We start from the raw sequence: 19,331 nt of genomic DNA, 5'->3' as shown, positions 1-19,331 counted from the left end.
AAAAAAGAGCTGTGTGTCAGGCAATATGTGCAGAATTGCCGAAACCGAAAGATGGCAGGATTTGGAGATTTTCTGGAGATCTTGGACGTGAACTCTGATTAGGAAGCGTTTCTTGGCGTCTTGCAGATAGAATGTTGTGCTTCCAGTCGTGGGCGAAATAATCTTCACAGGGACAAGAGGAAGATCTAAATGAAAGCTACTCTGACTCAGAAACATCAATTAATGAAACCCAAGCACAGTCAGCAACTATATGGCCATACCTTTGGTCGGCTTTCACTAAGGGGAGGAGGAGTGTAACGCCCTGCCGCCCATCTGAAGAAATACCACTACGCCCATCTGTCACAGTCAGTCCATTCAGTCATTCCCACCAGTAACGCCTAGAGTCATCCCATAACCCTATCACCATTCGCAAACATAAAGCCGGCAGATTCAAACCTAGAGGGTGGAAGCGTGAGTAGGAGAGAGCTGTCCGGTTTGTGAGCAGAGAAGGAGAGGAAATGCATTGTCAGTAAAGCGCGTTGAACAGCCCGCGGTGTAGTGCTTTCATTGTGCGGAGCTTGGTTGGGTCCAGAGGAGCCTTCCTTTCCTCAGAGTTTAAGCCCGGAGGAAACTCTTTAGAGACCACTGACCACTTTGCCATGACTGGTTGACATACAGTGAGTATGGGAATTGACTTTGAGGAAGTGTAACAACGGCCATTTTAAGCCGATGGTTTGCGTTTGCCTTTTCAGTTAAAGACGCTGTATTTAGTTTGTGTTATTTCCTGGTTTCTTTTGTTTGGAGCGATCCGATTGACTTTTTTGTGAAGCTATGAATTGGAATGGACTGGAGGAGGTAAGGAACCCCCTAGAGGAGGTTAGGTCCGCCCCCCACTAAAAAAAAATAGCATTTTACCCCTGCTTACACCTATATGCCGTGAGCTGATTATTGAGCCTCCATTGTCGCAGGTGTACTGTGTGTAGTGCTGCGTACCGGTACGCCGAACCGGTACTGGACTTGTAAAAAGTTTCGGTTCAAGTCCGGTTAAAACCGGAACGTCAGGAACCGGTACTTACGTATATTCTCCTTTGTGTTCTAAACCATCTAAAACCTTCCATAGATCGAGAAATTTGCGCTGAGAAAAGACGAAAAACATTGTTTTGGCTTCTGATATGGCGGCCATTACTGAGCTCACGAAGTCTCGCAAAATATCGCAACTGCTCGCGAGATCTGTGTGACGTCAAGGGAAACTGGCTTAGACATAGTGGACACTGACAGCGTGGGATGCTGGTTGCCATATTTGGTAGTGTTGCTAAGCTAACTCCTTTGTATGTATGGTGATATAGTGTCTGCCGAAAGAGCAACACTTCACCCAGACAATGTCAATATGCTGTTGTTCTTGAACAAGAACACATAGACTTGTACTCTTGCATATTGAGTCTTGTATGTACATCACTATGTATGTAGTTGTGTTGTGTAGTTAGTAACACATGTAGAGTTCTAGAAAAGACATGGTGTAGACACAAGTTGGAAGGGGGCACAATAAACCTGACGAGTTTGAATTTTAGTTGATTATGAGTTTATTTTCAATTGATAATTAGCTCACAATAAGTTCACTTTAGTTACTCACACAACTTGACACAAGTCCGGACTTATAAGTCCGGACCTGAACCTGAACCTCTGGACTTGAGTCCGGACCTGAACCTGAATGTGAGTCCAGGTACACAGCACTAACTGTGTGTGTGTGTGGGGAGTGTTGCAGTAGAAAATTCCACTGTAGCGCCCGGTACCTTAATGTACTTTAAAGGTCCCATGTCATGCTTTTCTGGTTATTACCCGTCCCCTTGGGTGTTATGAAGGTTTTTATACATGTAAACGGTCTGCAGAGTCAAAAACCCTCAAAGTACACCCTGTAGTGAGTAAAACTCTAACACAGAAAAGACCTGTCTATGCTGCCCCAGAGCGCCTCGTTGGAGATCTTCTTCCATTTGTTTCTTCCGGGAACCAAAATGACGTCATGCGGTTCCCGGAACCAAAATGGACCAATCCGCGGAGCTCCTCACACACCAGGAGGGTTGGGGACCTTTAGCGTACATTTCCAACTAATAGGGAGTCCCCTGGTTGGTAATAGACGAGTTGGGATCGCGGAGACCTCTCCGAGATCTCTCCGCAGACCCATTCTCACAGCGTTTATAAACCTTACTTACTCAATATCAAGCCACACTTATTGTTTTTACTTCGGCTGTGAGTGTTTGTGTGTGCTCAGGATGAGTTTTACGCTGTCTCGCTGTATCGCCGACCCGGAAACCACACCAGTAAGCCAGCTCACTGAGCAGCGCGCCTCGCAACGTCCCGACCAATCAGAGCACACTGGGCTCACAGGGAGGGGGGGGGCAGGAGCTCCAACAAATCGTTTAGGACAGAGAGTGAATACACATACTATACAGAGATGCATATGAGAAACCAATGTGAGTTTGGAAAAATGCACAATATAAATCTATTTTAGTATACCCCAACAATGGAATTATGATCAGTAGAAATGGCCATGACATGGGTCCCTTAATGAACTGTGGGCTAAGCCCCGAATGTTTCCAGGTCCAGGAAACGCCCCTGGCTATTACAGATGTAATAGTCCTGTCCTGCCTTTACTAAAAGGAGGGGAGGCCACCTTATTAAATAATTATAGGCCTATCTCTAAATGGTCAGTTCTGGCTAAGGTTCTTGAACGCCTAGTGAGTGAACAGATAAAGGAGTTTTTATGTACAAATAACATCCTGTCTAAACATCAGTCAGGCTTCAGAAAGCAACATATCACCATCACTGCAACAATGAAAGTGGTGAATGATATTGCTAATATCTTAGACAAAAAGCAGAGTTGTGCAGCTCTACTTGTTGACTTGTCCAAAGCGTTTGATACCGTCAATCATCGCATCTTAAAGCAGAGGCTACTCAGCATTGGCATATCCAGCCATGCAGTGTGGTGGTTTGTGAACTACATCTCTGAAAGGTCCCAATGTGTTCACTTTGATGGGCTGTCTTCTGAGTGGTTAAACATTACTAATGGTGTTCCTCAAGGTTCTGTTTTAGGTCCACTTTTATTCTCCATATATATCAATAGTTTAGGTGAAAATGTCGATGGAGCAACCTTACATTTTTATGCGGACGATACCTTGATGTACCTCCATTAAGGAGGCTGTTGTTGAATTGCAAGCTGTTTTTAACATTATTCAGACGCAGCTCTCTGAGCTTAAGCTTCTTTTAAATGTTGATAAAACCAAGGTAATGCTCTTTTCAAAAGCTAAAAAGACACCTGAGCCTGTTTTAGATATTGTAACTACGCAAGGAATAAAACTTGAAGTTGTTACCTTTTACAAATACCTTGGTATCTGGCTTGATGATTGTCTCACTTTTAAACTTCATGTTAATAACCTGCTTCAAAACTGAGGGTTAGGCTAGGTTTCTTCTACAGGAACAAGTCCTGTTTCTCGCTTGAGGCCAGGAAAAGGCTAGTCACTGTGACCTTTTTACCTGTGCTTGACTATGTTGATTTGATTTACATGAATGAACCTGCCAATTGCCTGTTAAATGTAGATGCTGCGTATCACAGTGTATTGAGATTTGTGACAAACTGTAAAGCATTAACCCATCACTGTACCCTGTATGCAAGGACAGGTTTGCTTTCACTAACTGTATGGATGCTCAGTCAGTGCTACATTTTTATATACAAAAGCCATGTTAGGGAAACTTCCATCCTACATCTGCTCCCTGATCTCACGGCGAATTGTAAGTGGCTACTGCCTGAGATCGCATGCTATGGTTTTATTAAATGTTCCAACTGCTAGGACTGTCTTAGGGAAGATAGCTTTTAGATGCGCAGTTCCGCTAACTTGGAACAGTCTGCAAAAGGAATGGAAGCTGAGCAATTTGGTTCCACTAAATGTTTTTAAAGCAAGGATAGATGCTATCCAATCGGAAACTGTTGGAACCTGTAAATGTTACTAGCTATGTAAACTGTAGTCGCTGTAAATATGCTGTATAATGTCTTTTTTGTTTTTCTGTTATTGTTATATGTATTCATGTGGAACCTACTTGCAGCAGGTCACCCTTGAAAAAGAGATCAATGATCTCAATGGGATTCACCTGCATAAATGAAGGTTTGAAATGAAATGAAAGAAGATATTTTGCACCAGCAGACTCTGAACGCTAACAGAATATGGAAACTGTCTCAACCTAAGATTATAAGTGAAAATGCTTGAATTACTTACTAAGGGGCCATATTATGCTAATGTTTATGTTCATTTTTGTATTTTGTGCCTCAAAGGCCCAGTCTGCTCTGATCGGTTAGATGGCCAGCTCTGCTGTGATTGGTCAACCGCTAAGAGATGTATTTCCCCCTAGCCTAACAGTTGTGTTAGAGTGCTAGCTTATAGGAGCACAAGTGTTACATAGTGATGTATTTATGTTACAGAAGAAATCAAAACAATCCAATGGAGGCATTTCAGGCAGGGGGGAGTTCGGAGAGGGAAACTCCCCTGTGGGGGAAACTTTGATATTTTTTCTTTCAATCCATTTACATGCACAAAAACCTATATAACTACAGGGAAGAGAAAACCCAAAAAGCATAAAACGGCCCCTTTAAAACATTTAGTTAGTTTATAGAATGGCACAAAAAGAGAGATTCCCAGACATTGTTGTTTGCGTGTAATGAAATGTATTAGTTACAAAACCTTTGCTCTGTTACCTTCATAAAGATCTAAGGATCAACAGTAAAGGTCTAAGGACAAAAACACAGTGTGCAAAAATCCTCTCTTAACTTCACTTTGGACCTTTTTTTCTACTCACCTGTCTACAAGAAATTGAGGGTTTTCATTAGCCTTTACTGTCAAATATGTTTATATTCTGAAAAGTTGTCAAAAATGACGTCCATTAAGCTTTTTAGAAGACAGATCATATGCAAAATAGCAAAGTTCAAGCTGCATGCAAAATTCATGTTATATAGTATGTTCTAATGTTGATTTAGATAAACAGTTTTCTTTTGCCGTAGTAACAATTGATACTGCAAAGTTATAGGTTGGGAACCCTTTAGTCAATGTATATTTGTCATTACAGAGGAAAGGAGCTGGTACCAAAATGAGTCAAGCTGTGTCATGCAAATGAGGCATAAATTACGTCTGCTTTAAAATGACCCTATGCAAAGTGATCCTATGCAAAGACCATAGATCAATTACTTTTCCTCGGTATCTCTGAGAAATATGACACAGTCAGTAAAGCCATAGGCAGCCATTGTTTGATTCTTCATTGTTTAAAGTTCACCACGTCCTCAAAGACTTGACTCTTTCTTAGTCCAATACCATTGTGTGTGTATGTGTGTGATTTGGTGTAACAATAGTATGCAACGGCCCATTGTAACACTGTTTGAGACTTGTTTGTCACCACAAAGACAAAACGCTGACTGGTCAAAAGAATATGAATCGTTGTTGCATGATATAGCATCGAGTAGAAACGGACAGAGTGCAATAAATGCAGATATGGCTGTCAAGGAAACTGCCTCAAGGTTAGCTCCCACCAAGAGGGATCAGCTGGAAACTCCTCTACAGTATCTACAGTACGGTGCAAGCTCCGGGGACATATGGCAGTACATGTATAATGAAGTTCATTCCCACTGCAAAGATACTACACTTTGTCTATTTTCAGAACAGGCATTTGATTAGCCCATCTTTAATGCCAGAAGGCATCAGCGTTGCCAGACTGCGGTGGCCGCAATATCCTTCGGCTGAGCTTTCTGTTGTCATTTTCTTTTCCGCACAATGAAAATGTCACAAAGCACAAGGGAATTAGACACTGCATTGTCAGCTCCGTGCTTCTTCATTGTTGTTCCAGCCTCTGCATATATTTCCCTTCTGTGTTTGATTTGAATAGAATCATATATACAGTCATGTAAACACTTTTTACACAACTTACATACAGGGGTTTATGTGGGGGTGGTATGAACTGGAAATAAAAAATGATTCCATTCATCGCGTCTAGAGTTTCAGATGTAAATATGGTGGAATTTAATGGATTTTTTTGGACCGTCAAAAACTGTTCAATTAAAAAGTGTATTCACAATTTAAGGGCTTGAAACCTATCTGTAAAGCATCACAATACATATTTTTTACTTAAATCAAAGCCCAAAGTTATTGTTTCAGTTGAAATATTTAGGTGCTCACCTGACCCAAACCACTCAAAGGAGTGAGAGTAGGCCAAGAAGATACATTTGCGGTTCAGACCATTAAACCATGACCTTAAACTCACTATTAGGCTCTCTATACTGTATATGATGGTAGCTGCCATTTCAAGTGATAAATCACCACTACAAGTGGCGCGTTTCAACATTGCCTTCACATTGACATTAAATACAAGTAAGAGTATTGATTACAGCTATTTTAACAAATTGAGTAATTAGTTACCAAGCAACAAATCCTAGCCCAAGAGTGATAATTACAACTAATGGCCTTGGAGGGTTGGCAACCTGTTATTGTTGTGTGAAGGCTGCTGAAGGCCCAGTAATTGGTGCCTATGGAAACCATTGTTATCAATGTCTGAGTGCAGCCTGCTTAAATGTGGAATTGCTCATCCTGAATAGTACACATATACATATATATATATATATTATTTTTAAAGGAGTCTGTTGTAATTTAAAAAGAGCCATCTACTGTACACTGTTTTCTTGTGGTGTTTTTGCGTTGTGTGTCCTTGAAATATGGATGAGACACTTAATCTCTCTCCGGGTTTACAGGACTCCTGTTCTGTTAAATCCTCTATTGACCAGCTCTTATCCCTGAACCCTTGTTCATCCATCTGTTTACAACTATCTTGTCCTTTTTACATTTCGCTATCTCAAATCTTTTCTTTCCTCTTGGCATGTTTCCAATAATCCATCTCTCCTTCTTCTTTCATTTTCAATCCTCCCCTTTCTCCCTCCCTACTATTTACCTCCCATTAGATTTTCCAATACGCAGGGACAGATTTTCCGGAGGTAATCACCTATTTTGGCAAAACTAGAGTCCACGTAGCAGACTGTGTGTAAGTGATTGTGCCATTTCTATATTTTTCCCTCAGCTTGCAGTTAAATTAATGTCAATGTTCCAATGTTCAGGGATGTGTGTATCCAGCAGCTGCTGCTGCTCCACTCTTCCTCTATTACAGTCCTTTATCAGGTGATGAAAATAATCACTCAACTCTCAGCTAAACTGATTCAATCAGTGATGTTATGCCTTTGGGATTTATGCTGTGTCATACTTTAACTGTAGGACAGGCAAACACTGCTCTTCCCTCTCCCTTCATTTTGTCACCAGCCTAAATTACAGCATTGACCACCACAGGCAATTTTCTTACTGCACAAAGGAGAGCTTGACCACACATTTACCATGAACTCTGACCAGTCTTTTAAATCAGATCGACGGTAGCGGTGCCAGAAAAGAAGAGAGCTGCACGCTCTCCAACTGCTGCTGTGGGTGCTCCGCTATTCTGATCAATAAACTATCTGGTCAAAAGGCCACATGTCCCACGTCCTGTGGGATGGAGGGCAGCCCAGATGAAAAAGAAGACAAAGGCGGAGGAGGGTAACCGCACGCTTTAATGTCAGCAGTAAAGAGACCAATGTCTGTCAACTGCCAAGAAGCCATTTCCTTACACCTGCATGTCTTTAATTCTCTACGTTCTGATTATACAGCACTCTTGGTTCATGAACCTCTTGGGTTGCTGTGTTTATATTATATACTTATAGTTGACTGCAACCGCAAAGGGCCAAGGTTAAATGGTAATGATGTTCCAAAACGATGTGAAGGCTGCTACCCACACAAGTAATTCAGAGGCTGAACTGATCAGGGATCAGATAAAGGCTATACAGCTCAGTGCATCCTCTGTATGATTCCTGTTGCTTTAATGAGACAGAGAATGAAGGCTAATTTATGTCCTTTGTAATTCCAGTGGCTTGCTGCAGAAATCTTTGCTGAAGTAGTTACAGCTGGAAAAGGTTTCTCCTACTTATCGTGAAGTGATACATGCATTTACACATCTTGAAGTCTGATTACCTAAGATTCATAGTCTTACATTCTTTTACACTAGGTATACAGCATGTGTCTGGATATCTTATCTGTGACAAAGACAAAATGCATGTTGATAAAAGGTTTACATTTCAGAGAGCGCATTGCAATCAGAATGTAAGACTAACCTCTGAGGACTACGAGCTAAAAAGTTGTTTAAATAAGTATGACACCAGGAGTTGAAATTGCAACCATTGTGACATGGTTTGAATCCAGAAGGGAATCTTTCTCCCGCATTGAATTCCTCTCTACTATCACAATCTTCTTAAAATGAATTATTCTCAAAACGGGAGGAAACTGATGAAAGCCATCTAGGAGTAATGAGGGAACATGATGTTTGAGAGACCATACAACAGCATTGTTTGTTTTGGGTCATACAGTACAGGCTTGTTGCTCACCAGCTCGCCAGTCTGAATTTCCTATTTACGTCCAACCCCAATCAAGATGTTAGATCAGATATCAGAATCAAGATAAAGAGAATCAATATTATTTTGTATTACACTCTAAAAAATGCTGGGTTATTTCTATAAACACATTGCTGGGTTGATTTGGCTGGGTCATAATTATGGGCTATTTGGATACTGTAAACACACTGGTGGGCTGTTCATGCTGGGTCAAAGGGGTTATTAGGGCTTCAATTGCCTGGGTTATTTTTAACCCAGAGGTTGCTTTATTCATTTTCCCACTTCTGAATCATTCTGGAACCATCTTTTTTGTCAGTTCTCACATCAAAACACACTGAAAAAACTGATTATGACCCCTTTTAGATGTTACATGTTTTAATCTAGCCTTTTTTTTGTAATAGATTTGAATGTGTTATTGCATCCTTCTTATCTTTTTTAATTAATCTTAACATATATTGTCACTGTTTAAAATTAGCTCATTTAATTCATTTAAAAGTAGCCTAATTAGAAAAAAATATGTACAATTTAATTACCAGATATACTGTCCTGTCTGCGCATGTGCATACACAAGCAGCCCACCACTTTTCCCTCCATTTTCCATTCGGAATCTGAAGGACCGGACTCAGCTGCCTGCGTAGCTCCGCTGTTGTGAGGTGAACGTTCTCCACGGCTCTCCGTTTTAAGTAAGTAGCTCATTTATAGCCTTGGGTGTATTATATTATACTTAAAAAGGTAGCTTTATAGCTAACATTAACGCCATCGACTGTGTGTTTTGATAGATTAACATTAGCAACCGTTGACCATAGGCCTACAGCAGCTAGCTAACTGTTAGCCTACTGTTAACCTAGCTTAGTTGTGTAGTAATGTTTAAGTAACCTAATTGAAGTGTAACATGCAACATTAACATTATAAGATAACTTGATACTGCTTTCAAATTAAATACGTGATAAATTCAATCTTTGTCTTGTTAGACTTTCTTATTAGTTTGTGGCTAATACAAGTTGAATGTTAACTGCCTATTTCTATGCTTTTTTTTGTAGCTTCACCTTCCCCGCTGCCCTGGCTTATATACAGTACTGGCCATTCCTACTGTGTTCCTGACCGGCTGTAAGTACAGTATGTTTCTTTTTAACTTGTTCTTATCATTGTGGTAGTATTAGGACACAACTAAACATGTGAAATCACGTTGGCAAGGGTGCTTTTGGTAACGTTACGGCCCGTCCACACTACAGCTTCGACAGCTTCAAAAACGGTTTCCAACGCGTCTGCCCATTCACTTTGAATGGGGTGACGTCACGTTGCCTCGCTTTTCGCCGAACTGAATTGTGGGTAGCAGAGCGGAGCTTTCCTGGCGTTTCAGGCTGCAGAAGTTGAGCAATGTTCAACTTTTGAAGCTTCTGAAGCTTCTGGTGGAAGCGTCAGCCAATCAAATCATATGCCAGTACAAGCTCTAGCCAATCAAACCGCTGCTTGTGTGTCAGGGGCAGGAGATTCATGTGATTGGTTGTTGGTCGAGCTTCAGACACGCCCGCCGCCAAGCTTTTTTTGAAGCTGTAGTGTGGACGGGCTGTTACTCTCTGGCTGCAAGGGGTTAATGTTACCGCAGCTAACGTTCATATATTAATCTTGGTTTTATAGGCGCTTTCATAGTACTTTTCCCCCCGAACTAGGCAGATAGGGGGAGATTTGGTTTCACACCAAAAAGGATCTGGAACTAGTCACTAGTTCGCGCAAACCTTATTTTCACCCCCAGATAGTCTCTGCTAGCGAGTTAGTACTTTCCTGAGGAGGAAATGGTTCGTGGGTTTGTCGGCCCCACTACACAGCAAACAGCTTCACGGCGTATACTGCCGGCCGGAAGTCCCCGGAGTTGGGGACTGGCCTCTACTGAAGCCTTCCGAGTAAATCGTCAGAAGCGCCGACACCTCCTCATCACTCCACCACTCCCATGTATTATTTTATGTTGCCATAAGTTAGTCAGAAATTGTTACGGAGCGTCCACACAGCAGCGTGCGTTGACGCTTGGCGGTGGGCGTGTCTGAAGCTTGGGGAGTCAACGCGAGCAACGCGACCAACAACCAATCACATGAATCTCCCGCCCCTACATACAAAGCAAAATGCTAGCATTCAATGCTAGCTATATATACTGTCTATGCCTGCTAGCTGTCCATTCAATATTTAAAGACCCAGTGAAGTGCATGTTTTTGCACCAAAATGAAATGGCAGTTTCATTCCTTACATATCATTGTGCCTGTTCATGGCTAAAATAATTTTTAATAATTCATAATTAATGAATTCATGAATTATTAATTTTGCCGTCTGAGCCTAACGGAAGTTGCAGACGATAGTGGCTGTGACGTCACAAGATGTACCCAGTTGCGATTGTAAACATGGCGGAGACTTTGGAAAGTGATACTAGTGTGAGAGAAATGATTGATTTGGACAGCTTTTCGGACAGGATAGATGAGGAAAGTGATCAATTTGGTGCACTTTGAAGGCAACATTAAGAGATTTATGGATACAGCTCTCAACACTCATATGAAACATATATTTCAATAATCAAAAAACATTGGAAGGATTTCTTAACCTATTTTATACAACTAATATTACATAGATGGAAATATTTGTTTACATAGATGACCAAACCCACTGAGATAACTTAGGCTACAGTTTACCTCCCTGAGCTGACGTTATCTCTCTCAGTCCCACAGGAGAGCACTCTCCCTCTCCTTATTGTTGAAACAGCTAATCTCCGTTAGCTCCGAGCTAGCACCAGATGCTAACGACAACCCTGTAACTCTCTCAGTCTCTCTTTCTCTCTCTCTCGAATCGACCAGTGGCCTTTATTTATCATGATCAATCAAAGAATCTACAAAACAATGACACCAGCCAGGCTCACCTTCATCTTTTGGGAACAGAAACATCGCCACTTCGGCAGACTTGACATTACTACAGCCAGCGGCAATGCATCGTTTCCCCTGTGTTTTTCATCCCTCTTTCTTCACTGTCGCCTCCATTGTCAGGTTTTCTCGATTGGCAATCACTTCCAGTCGACTCCGACACACTTTCCAGGAAAATACTAGCTCAAAAACGTTGAGAAATTCGACTTTGAAAAAGAGAAAAAACGAACGGTGGTGAATGTAAACAGTGCGGCGGCGTCCATCTCGTGACGTCACGCAGTAGATCGCAAGCCACGCCCACGAAGGCGAAGGTCGACTGCAGATTTCCCCGGCAAATTCAAAACTCGTCAAATTCGTTGCTATTCCAACATCCTTTGATATGGGTTCCAATGGACAATTTTGCTCATTACTATACGTATTAGCATAACAGATCATGCACAGGTTCACACTTCACAGGGTCTTTAAACGAGGTACACTGGATATAAACTCCCCAAACAGGCGAAAACCTACCAGTTTCACCCACTATCTCTGCCACCTCCCTCCATGCCTGGCTCCTCCGGTTTGTATCCCGGTAGATGAAAAGAGACTGATCATACAGCACCGGGTGATTCACTACTCGCAGCATACACGCGGTTTGATTGGCTAGCAGTTGTACTGGCAGATTTTCATAAACGGGATTTGATTGGCTGACGCTTCCGTCGAAGCTTCAAAAGTTGAACATGGTTCAACTTTTGACGCGAGCAACGCTTAGCTACTCTCCCCACAATGCAGTTCGGCAAAGCGTGACGTCACCCCATTCAAAGTGAATGGGCAGAAGCGTTGAAGCTTCAACGCACGCCGCTGTGTGGACGGGCCGTTAATGTGGCCGACACACCCACGAACCTTTTCTCCCCAGGAAAGTACCACCTCTCTATCAGGACGGTCTGTTTATCGGTACTTGAGACATTTAAAAAATACATGTCATATGTATTATTGCTACTTAAACATTATATTACAGTCTTAGTTTCACCAACACCGTTTATAATATGCAATAAGACAAAATGCGTCTATGATGTATTTTCGATCTATCCAATCCAGACGAGAGTGATCTCTCCCCCGTCTGTGTGCGAGGGGGCGGGGCAGTTTATACACACGCGGCTGCTACATGCATGCAACACACACACAGACACACACGGTGGAGAGAGAACTAAGCGCTCCGAGGTGTGGTTAAATGTTACCCGTCTTGAGGTGGACAATGCTCTTTGCCAAAAGTGAGAAATCATTTATTGCTTTTTGCTATAGAATATAATCATTTAATGTCATTATACATGTACAATGAAAGAATTTAGAAAAGCTTCTCCCTTTTTAAAAGGTTCAATCAAGTGCAATAACAGTTGAGCATGTAAGGGCACACACGCAATTTGTCTAAACATTTAGCAAAAGTGCACCACATCCAGTCATATTTAGGCTCTGTTTAAAAAAAAAAACGTTACATTGTTTGTCACAAAGGAGTTTGTAGGATTTTGAGTCATCGGCCTAACACCAGTTAGTAATCATTGGCAATCAATTACCTTTTTTTCTTTTACCATTATGATTAGTTTTAATTTATGCTCATCTTTATTTTTATTGCAGGTTTTGCTATCTGATGTTGGTGTGATGTGGAACAGAACCTTACTCACAATACTCCATATTGATGAGGTAAGTTATATATTTCACATGGTGAATGTATAGTGAAATGCCTATTTACTGTACACATCGAGCTGATACAGAGCAACATGATCATACATTTGAAATGGTGTTTCTGTCCATCTGATAAGTCCAATATTCACTAACTTTTAGCTCTGTTTATGCTCTGCACCAACTCCTTAGTAAAGTATTTGGCTCTTTAGCTGCTCAATGTTCCGCTTTCTTCAGCAGCTATTCTATAACTGTCTGTTTGATTGTCTGAAGAAAACAGCTGCTGCTGGAATTGGGGTTTTCACTTTATAACTCAACATTTTACCCATTGTCAATTAAAAAAAGTATTAGCAAGGTTTAAACAACCATACAGCTTGCAGGGTCTATTTGATTCCTTGCAAAACTTTTCAGCCCGCGACCCCCAAAATAACAGTGCCAGAGACTGTCAGTTTTCCGCACTCTCGCGGGAATATCTCCACAATGGAGCGAGCTTAAGTTTCACTTTCGATTGCATGATATAGCCCAGCGCAACACCTCCGTCAAGCATGTTGCTACTTGTTTGTACCATTTTCAGGCGATTTGTAATCTGTTCTAGAAAAACGATGTGTTTTTTAGGATTTCAAGAAGCATATAGAACAAACAATGGATGTATTTTATGAACATTTATCCATGCTGAAAGTAGATTTAGATGTGTTAGGAGTGAGATAGAGATTATTATCTAATATATGCATCTGATGAAGCATTGCATGAAGTCTGTTGATGATCAGAGGCTGTTGTTGGGGCTGCATAAACGTTTTTTTATTTTAGTTTTGTAGACAGACCATGCATGCCTCAGAGAGTTAAACTTGGGCCTGCGACCATAGTTTTATTGTATTTTGTTTTGAAAATCCACAGCGGAGGTTTGTGTCGTACTACATGCGGTGTATTTAGCATATCTCTCAGTAGCCAACAATCTGTGAGTCTGTTGGCTTGGACATAAACTCGTGTTTAAAATAATACTACATAATAAATGTAGTCTACATTTCATAATAAGAGGTGTAAAACCTGAGAGGATTTTAAATCGCATTTGAACTAAATGCTTATACAATCTGTAGGTATTTGTATTGTTGATTTAATGTGTGAACGAGGCGATATAGAGAAGGTTAAGCTGTCATTATTAGGCTGTAATTTGTTATATACTCAGTGCATGACATTAAGGATTTTGGGAGCTTAGTTTAGATGGCCCTGTGGGCCATCTAAACTAAGCTCTGAAAAATGCGCGCGGACGAAATTACGCACGAAGGGTTTGGGGGGCCTCCCCCTAGAACATTTAGATTTTTGCAGGTCTTAGATGCTGTCTGGTGCATTCTATAGACTGAATTATAAGATGAACCACCACAATATTACAATTTCAATTGTATTCTTCATTTCACTTGTTTGTGTTTGCTCGCTTGCATGCCCTGCATAGCTATAATAAATACTTAAGTTGTTGGTCAAGACATTTTCCATCTGATGAAGGTCAATGCCTTCCCAGATTTAAAAAAGTACAAAAAACATTACATGCAGTTATAACTGCCAAAACAAACATTATTTACGCTATTATGGCCCCTGTTAAAAATGTTTGTAATGTTATCTACTATCTACAAGAAAATCTAAATGACTTCGGTCAAAATGTCCGGTCAAAATAATTTCCCTTTAGCGCAATACCGCTTCAGTTGCGCCACTTATGTGACAGACAAGAAGAGTATGTGACAGACAAGAGTAGTCAATTCTAATGTGTAACACTTAATGTGGAGAAAGAGATGTGCTGTATGGGTTGATTGTGCGTTGATCTGTTGCTAATGCCTCGGGGTTCCGGTGGGCATGTAAACAAATGCATAATGCTGCGCTATACTTTGTGGCCTCACCCAGTTGCATAGCGACACTTATTGTTTAGGTCACGGTGTCTTTTAATAAGCAGGTAGTCATATCATTAGCTAAAACTAGCTGGATCTGATCGATATGGACATAAACGCAAGTGAAGTCTAATCTGACGGGAGAGAGAGATCAGCTGCTGCTGACGAGTCGACACGCAGCTCTGCATGATCACATGCAGCGGTGAGCGGAACAAAACACACACTTCAGGTTAGAATATCACACGTAGCTATTTTAATTACCTCTCAAACTACCTAAACTAGTTATAGATATGTTTAGTTTTACTGTCGGGTCACTCATTACTGGATCCGCGAGCTGCATGATACTGGTTATATTAGATTGCCCGATCGGGCAACCAGCAGGTGAGGCTTCATGGCCCGAGCTAAATACTAGATGGCCCCGGGCCATCGGGCAGTCCTTAATGTCGAGCCCTGAGTTGGAATGGGTAAGCAGGCCTATTGTTTTGGGATATTTGTGGAGTTATGTGGTCCATGAGTGTTTTTTATTGGTTAAGTGGTCCTTGGTTTGAAAATGTTTGAGAAACACTGCGCTAGTGGATTGTCAAAGGGGGAGCCTCGTTGCGGGGAAATTATACAGATGGCTACTCCGCCGTCACATGCTTCATGTTACGTGAATTTGTATTGTGCTAAAATGCATTGTTCTTTTATAGTGGAAACGGAATGTTGGCGATTTGCCAAAGCTGTTCAAATTATCAATAAATGCATTTTTTATTTAAATACGGTGTGTTTGGAGATAATTCATTACACTATTATACTGTAACGTTCACGGATGGAGTCGGAAACAGGCTTCAAGTTATTAGGCTTTAATAACTCTTCTTTTCATAGGATCACAGATTCAGGAACAGCTTGTGGATTCAACCTCACACACTCTCACGCTAACTCCCACACATACCCATATATATAACAGTGTCTACGTCACAACTTCCCCGCCCTCCCCCGTCTGCTCCCCCAACCACAGGACCGCACCTAGACTAGCATCACTGTGCAGCTCTGTGATTGGCAGAGAGACGGGGGATGCCTGAGTGACACCCTCAGCATCCTATCAGGGTCGCTACACTACACCCCCACTACAAAGTTCCTCGCCCACGAGGAACAAACAAAACTCAGCACAAACACCACTACCCCCACCCTCTCCAGTACTCTGCAGGGACCAACACACTGGCTGTCCAGTTTTGGGCACTGGCCTTTCTTCTGTTGTGGGCTGTAGACCCAGACCAGCTCCTCGGCCCGGAAATGCTGCCCTCTTGTCCTGGTGTCATAGTTCCGCTTCTGTCCACCTCGTCCAGTGTCAGCTCCATCTCCTTCAGTTCGCCTCCGCGTCCGAACCTCATAGAGTCCCGGGTCTGCTCTGCCTCTGCCTTCCTCGAGGCCTCTCTGTGTTGGGCGTTCTGCTCCATGGTACTCCTCTCCGCTATAGCTACGCTTGCCTGCTTATGGGCCTCCTTCAGCTGAGATTTACCGGTATCCAACTCTGCTTCTGTCCTTTTCAGGTCTTCTAAAGTTTTCGAAGTCTCCAGTTGGGATTGTTCCAGCTTATTCTGGAGCTCGTTGTAACCTTGCTGCAGCGCCTTAGCGTCTCTACCCATCTCGCTGATCCTCTCCTGGTACTTGATGCAGTCCCTCTGCAGCTGCCGGACCTCCAGCTGCTTCTCCCTCAGCAGCTCCTCCAGCTGCCGCTCTCTGTTCTGACTGCCTTCTCTGACCCTCTGAGCGGACCTCAGCTGCTGCTCCAGCTCCCTCTGCTTACCAGACTCTGCTTCGGCTCTCTCTCTCTGTGCTTGCCTCATGTCCTACTCCAGCCTGGCGGCCCGGTCGCTCTCGCTCTGCGCCTCAGCCTCCAACTCGGCCCGCTCCCTTGCCAACCGCTCCACCTCCCGCTGCAGCTCGGTCAAATGCTCCCGGTTGTCCGCCGCCTCCTGCTGGTAGTCTGCGATGCTGCCGTTGAGCTGGGCCAGCTGGTTCATCAGACGCTCCTCCAGGTTGTCCTTCTCGGCTTCCAGGCTCCTGAGCAGCTCTTTGGACTGCGCCTCCCTCTTGGCACCCTCCTCCACCAGGCTCCTTTCCCTCTCTTTGCCATCTTGGAGGCACTTCTCCAGAGAGGCCACAAGGCTCTCCTTCTCTTTACTCTCCTGGAGATCTCGCTCAAGAGAGGCCAGCTCCGCTTTGAGTCTAGCCTCCTTTTGCTGCCACAGTTTCCTCTCTGCATTGACAGCTGCTTCCATCTCCCTCATTTTCTCCTCTAATAAAACTGGAACACTTTCAGTCACCTTGGTAACCCATACAGGCTTCTCCTCCTCTCTGCAGCTCCTCACAGCCAGTGGTACCGGCCCTCCGTTGCTCCTCGCTGCCACACTCCACACAATCTCTCTCTCCACAGCCATCTCCAAGGCCACCTGCAAGGACTGTGGATGCTGCAGCTGTACCCCAACCCTCAAGTCTGCAGGGAGGAGAGCCCTGATGAATTGATCACGTGCCAGCTCACTCTGCACTCCGGGTGGCATGTGTGCATATGCCCGCCGCGTCAGGCTCTCCACGTCGTTAGCCAACGCACGAGGCGTCTCTCCAGACTTCCGACAGCGGCTACTCAATTTGTTCCGGAGCAGCTCTGGCGGGAAACACTGTCCAAACCGCCTCTTCAAAGCCTCCGCTAACGCTTCATAGCTGTGCCGGTCCTCAGGGCTAAGCAGCAGCAGACATGACAGAGCCTCATCCGTGAGGCACAAAGCTAGCTGTAGTGCTCTAGTCTCTACTGACCACCCCCCGGCATGTGCAAGCAGTTCAAATTGGGCATGGAAAGCCTCCCAGTCAGCCTTACCCGAGTACTTGGGTGTCTTCACGGACACGGCGGCTGCTACCGGTTGATGGGCGCCGCCATTGTTGTTTACATCCCGCTTGGTTTTGGCGCGAAACGTCGCTGAAGATGGCGACATTCCCGCGTCTCTAGCCATCATCACCGCCGACTCCCTCAGGCGCTCTCTAGCCGTTCGTGCCTTCACAAACTCCCCACTCCTGTCCTTCGACCACCCGCATGCTCCGTCTTCCTCTCCATCCCTACTTTCCTGCTTCACTCCCATCTCGCTGAACTTTTCCATCTCCGCTAGCTTACCTGCTAGCTCCGTGATGCAGTTACGAACACCCGTCCAGATAGACGTCCTCCGTTCGAAAAGTCACTTCTGACACCAATATAACGTTCACAGATGGAGTCGGAAACAGGCTTCAAGTTATTAGGCTTTAATGACTCTTCTTTTCATAGGATCACAGATTCAGGAACAGCTTGTGGATTCAACCTCACAGACTCTCACGCTAACTCCCACACATACCCATATATATAACAGCGTCTATGTCAAAACTTCCCCGCCCTCCCCCGTCTGCTCCCCCAACCACAGGACCACACCTAGACCAGCATCACTGTGCAGCTCTGTGATTGGCAGAGAGACGGGGGATGCCTGAGTGACACCCTCAGCATCCTATCAGGGTCACTACACTACATTATTATTATATTCTATTTAGCCCAACAATATAGTTAATTTCAATCAATATCTTGGGTCAAATGAACAACCCAATGTATGGTTTATATTTAACCCAGTGATATAGTTAATTTAAATTACTAGCTTGGGTCAAATAAACAACCCAGCACATCGGTTAAAATTATCCAGCCCAGCACATGGGTTAAGACAACCCAGCGCGTGTTCTGTCCTATAGTGACTCAGCAGCTGGGTTATGATTGGGTTATTTTTTAACCCAGTAGTTTTAAGAGTGTAATAATATCTGATGTTAGTCGGTATAATTAATAACCGTGTTGGGACTAATGCGTTGCAAAGTAACGCGTTACTGTAACGCCGTTATTTTTGGCAGTAACTAGTACTCTAACGGGTTATTTTTTAAATTCAGTAACTCAGTTACCGTTACTACATGGTGCGTTACTCCGTTATTTTTTTAATCTCGGCTCCCAGACGTTGGTGAGTGGCGTCAACAGCGAGGCGAACAGAGATGAGAACTGTACTTAAATACAGTAGGCTACTTGAGTAAATGTACTTAGATACTTCCTGTGTCACATGCGGAGATGCGCTGTGGGCGTGCTTGTGTGTTTACTAACAAGACTATCATGGCGGCGGCGGAGCTCAAGATGAGCTCAAGTCGAGTTTCTCCGCCTGGAGATATTCTCACTATTTCACTTTTGTCGAGCACAAAGAAAATAACGTTTTAGTTAAATGTAAGTTTTGTCTTGGCGGGTCAAAAATCCTATCTACTGCCCAAAACAGCAATTCAAATCTGCAGAAACAACATCCTGGGACGAAGACGACGCTGAAGTTGGATTCCGATTCAGAGCATCCGATTTGGCAGTTAAGGGGAAAGTTAAGGGACATTTAATTTACAGCGCTGAGCGAACAA

General features: G+C 43.2%; 2 protein-coding genes across 3 annotated transcripts in view; one reads left to right on the top strand and one right to left on the bottom strand.

Moving 5' to 3' along the window:
• The window catches only part of LOC307046032 (uncharacterized protein), a 57,663-nt gene extending 45,852 nt beyond the window's left edge, over nt 1-11,811 (bottom strand). Inside the window, exon 1 of the mRNA XM_079692150.1 lies at nt 11,370-11,811. Within this exon, the coding sequence (XP_079548276.1) occupies nt 11,370-11,417 (48 nt within the window). The 5' untranslated portion in view covers nt 11,418-11,811. The remainder of the gene's footprint in view (nt 1-11,369) is intronic.
• The window catches only part of LOC307046049 (uncharacterized protein), a 96,038-nt gene continuing 85,779 nt past the window's right edge, over nt 9,073-19,331 (top strand). For both annotated transcript variants that reach the window (XR_013810056.1, XM_079692187.1), the window contains exons 1-3: nt 9,073-9,153; nt 9,511-9,577; nt 12,982-13,047. The gene's annotated coding sequence lies outside the window, so the exon portion shown is untranslated. The remainder of the gene's footprint in view (nt 9,154-9,510; nt 9,578-12,981; nt 13,048-19,331) is intronic.

This window comes from Notothenia rossii (genome assembly GCF_949606895.1).
Source record: "Notothenia rossii genome assembly, chromosome: 1".
In the NCBI taxonomy this organism is placed as follows: domain Eukaryota; kingdom Metazoa; phylum Chordata; class Actinopteri; order Perciformes; family Nototheniidae; genus Notothenia; species Notothenia rossii.
The sequence above is the reverse complement of the archived record's forward strand: the minus strand, read 5'-3'. Positions and strand labels throughout refer to the sequence as shown.